This window comes from Diceros bicornis, chromosome 31 (genome assembly GCF_020826845.1).
Source record: "Diceros bicornis minor isolate mBicDic1 chromosome 31, mDicBic1.mat.cur, whole genome shotgun sequence".
Lineage (NCBI taxonomy): Eukaryota > Metazoa > Chordata > Mammalia > Perissodactyla > Rhinocerotidae > Diceros > Diceros bicornis.
In genome coordinates, this window is record NC_080770.1 from 15,034,519 (window position 1) to 15,037,251 (window position 2,733).

The following is a 2,733-nucleotide window of genomic DNA, read 5'->3' on the forward strand; positions in this document are numbered from 1 at the left end:
GCATCTCTTCCCAGAGCTCAAGCTCTATACCTGATGCTATGTCTTCCCCTCAGAATTGCCTCTGCTAGTTTTACAGGCCTCTACTGCTACAGTCATCCCACTACATCTACTATGCATATATGTCTCACTTACTTCACTGTGAAACCCCAAACACTGAGTTTGGACCAATGGAGACAATGAGTAATTTTAAACTGAGTTAAATTCAATTTTATTTAAATTAGGACCAGTAGACTGAAGAATAACTCTCCTGGGTACAAAACTTGGCTTTGGCAGTAATAATTTTGTAAACTTGAACACATTACTCAACTTATGTGTCTCATAAGTTAAATGGAGGTAACAACTAGTCAATCTTATAGGTCTGTTGAGAAAAATATATGAATATACATGTATTGTCTGGAGCAGTTACTGGCAAACAAGCAACATAGAAGTGTAAGCATTTACTAGGCTCAGGAAACTGAAAAGACAGATATATTCATTCCAGATATGTCATCCTGATCAAGACATCACTTTTTCCAAATCTCAGTTTATAAATTTACGAAATTCAGAAGGTGGGAGATGGTCCATGAAAATCCTTCAGTTTCAGCAATGAGTAACTCTACAGACAATTTATGTATTGTTTTGTTGTCCAGCCCATACTTTAGATATGAATAATATTGAAGAATTGTTGCTGTAATAAAATAATGTGTATCTGTCTATCTATCTGTCTATCTATCTATCTATCTATCTATCTATCTATATCTATCTATCTATCTATCTATCTATCTATCTATCTATCTGTCATCTATTTATCTGTTTTAATTTACTTCAATAGCTTTTTTGTTTATCAATCTGTTCCTTTATTTCTCATTGCTACAGGGCATCTTCTGATTCCCAAACAACATCCATGAAGAACAATACAGAAGTGACTGAATTCATCCTGCTAGGACTAATCAATGCCCCAGGACTGCATAGCTCCCTCTTTGTAATGTTCAGTCTCATTTATCTCATCAATGTGGTTGGAAACCTGGGGATGATCGTCTTGATTCTCTTGGACTCTTGTCTCCACACTCCCATGTACTTTTTCCTTAGTAACTTGTCTCTGATGGACTTTTATTATTCTATGGCTGTCACTCCCAAAGTCATAGCTGGGTTACTTATAGGAGACAAAGTCATCTCCTACAATGCATGTGCTGCTCAGATGTTCTTTTTTGTAGCCTTGGCCACCGTGGAAAATTTCTTCTTTGCATCAATGGCGTATGACCACTTTGCAGCAGTATGTAAACCACTACATTACACCACCATCATGACAACAAGTGTGTGTGTTTGTCTGGCCATAGGCTTCTACATCTATGGTTTCCTGAATACCTCTCTTCACATCAGGGACATGTTCAGTCTCTCTTTCTGTGTGTCCAATCTGGTCCACCACTTTTTCTGTGACATTCCAGCAGTCATGGCTCTCTCTTGCTCTGACATATTAGCCATATTAATGAGCTGATTCTTGTTTTTATGGCAAGCTTCAACATCTTTTTTGCTCTCCTGGTTATTTTGATTTCCTACCTGTTCATATTTGTCACCATCCTGAAAATGCACTCAGCTGAGGGATATCAGAAGGCTTTATCCACCTGTGCTTCTTACCTCCCTACAGTCTCCATCTTCTACAGGAAAGTCTTCTTTATGTACTCACAGCTCAGCTCCAGTCATTCCATGGACACAGACAAAATTGCATCTGTGTTCTATACTATGATCATCCCCATGCTCAACCCCCTGGTCTATAGCTTGAGAAACAAGGAGGTTAAAAATGCATTAAAGAAGGTTCTTGAGAAGGCACAATTGTCTCTAGGCTTCACCTTTTGAAATTGTGGGATCCACAATGATCTAGTTTCCTTCCTCTCAGATCTTCGTCATGCAATGACACACATTTTAAGGTGCATACTGCAACTAAATTACTGAGGTAATACCATTTCTTCTTCAAAAGTCTATCATCTAAATTAGATTAAAAATTAGATTAGATTAGAAATTAGATCCAGATATGTGATATGTGAATCAGGATGGCCAAGGGGGACCTTAAGAATTTTGGGGCGCCTCTTCTAATAAAACTTATTAATTATATTTGATTTATTTACATGTTCATATTTTCTCTACCATAGGGCATTTCAAGCATATATGTAAAACATGGAAGCACATGTGTGTGGTGATGGGTTGTAATTAGTATTTGGGTGGTGAACATAATGTAATCTATGCAGAAATAGAAGTATAATGATGTACACCTGAAATTTATAGAATGTTATAAACCAATGTTATTGCAATAAACAAAAAAATAAAAATAAATTAATTAATAAATGCAGATTCTTAACCACTATGTCTTCTGTTAAATAAAAATTGTACTTTCATACTAAAAAAAAAAAAAACAGTCAAAGGGTTCTTCACAAAGGGTGAAGAACACACAATGGAGAAAGGTAAGTCTCTTCAATAAATGCCATTGGGAATATTAGACAGCCACATGCAAAAGACTGAAAGTAGACCGTTATCTTACACCATACACAAAAATTAACTCAAAATGTATTAAAGACTTGAATGTAAGACCTGAAACCATACAACTCTTAGAAGCAAATATAGGCAGTACAATCTTTGACATCGGTCTTAGTATCTTTTCAAATACCATGTCTACTCAGACAAGGGAAACAAAAGAAAAAACACACAAATCGGACTCCATCAGATAAAAACTTCTGTAAGGCAAAGGAAACCATGAATAAA

General features: G+C 36.1%; 1 protein-coding gene across 1 annotated transcript; it reads left to right on the top strand.

The window, feature by feature from the left end:
- The first annotated feature begins 883 nt into the window (after window positions 1–883).
- LOC131395562 (olfactory receptor 5B2-like) lies at window positions 884–1,833 on the top strand. Its single transcript, XM_058527420.1, is given in 2 exon segments — window positions 884–1,450; window positions 1,453–1,833. Coding segments are annotated over 2 exon segments (948 nt in total).
- The last annotated feature ends 900 nt before the right edge of the window (window positions 1,834–2,733 follow it).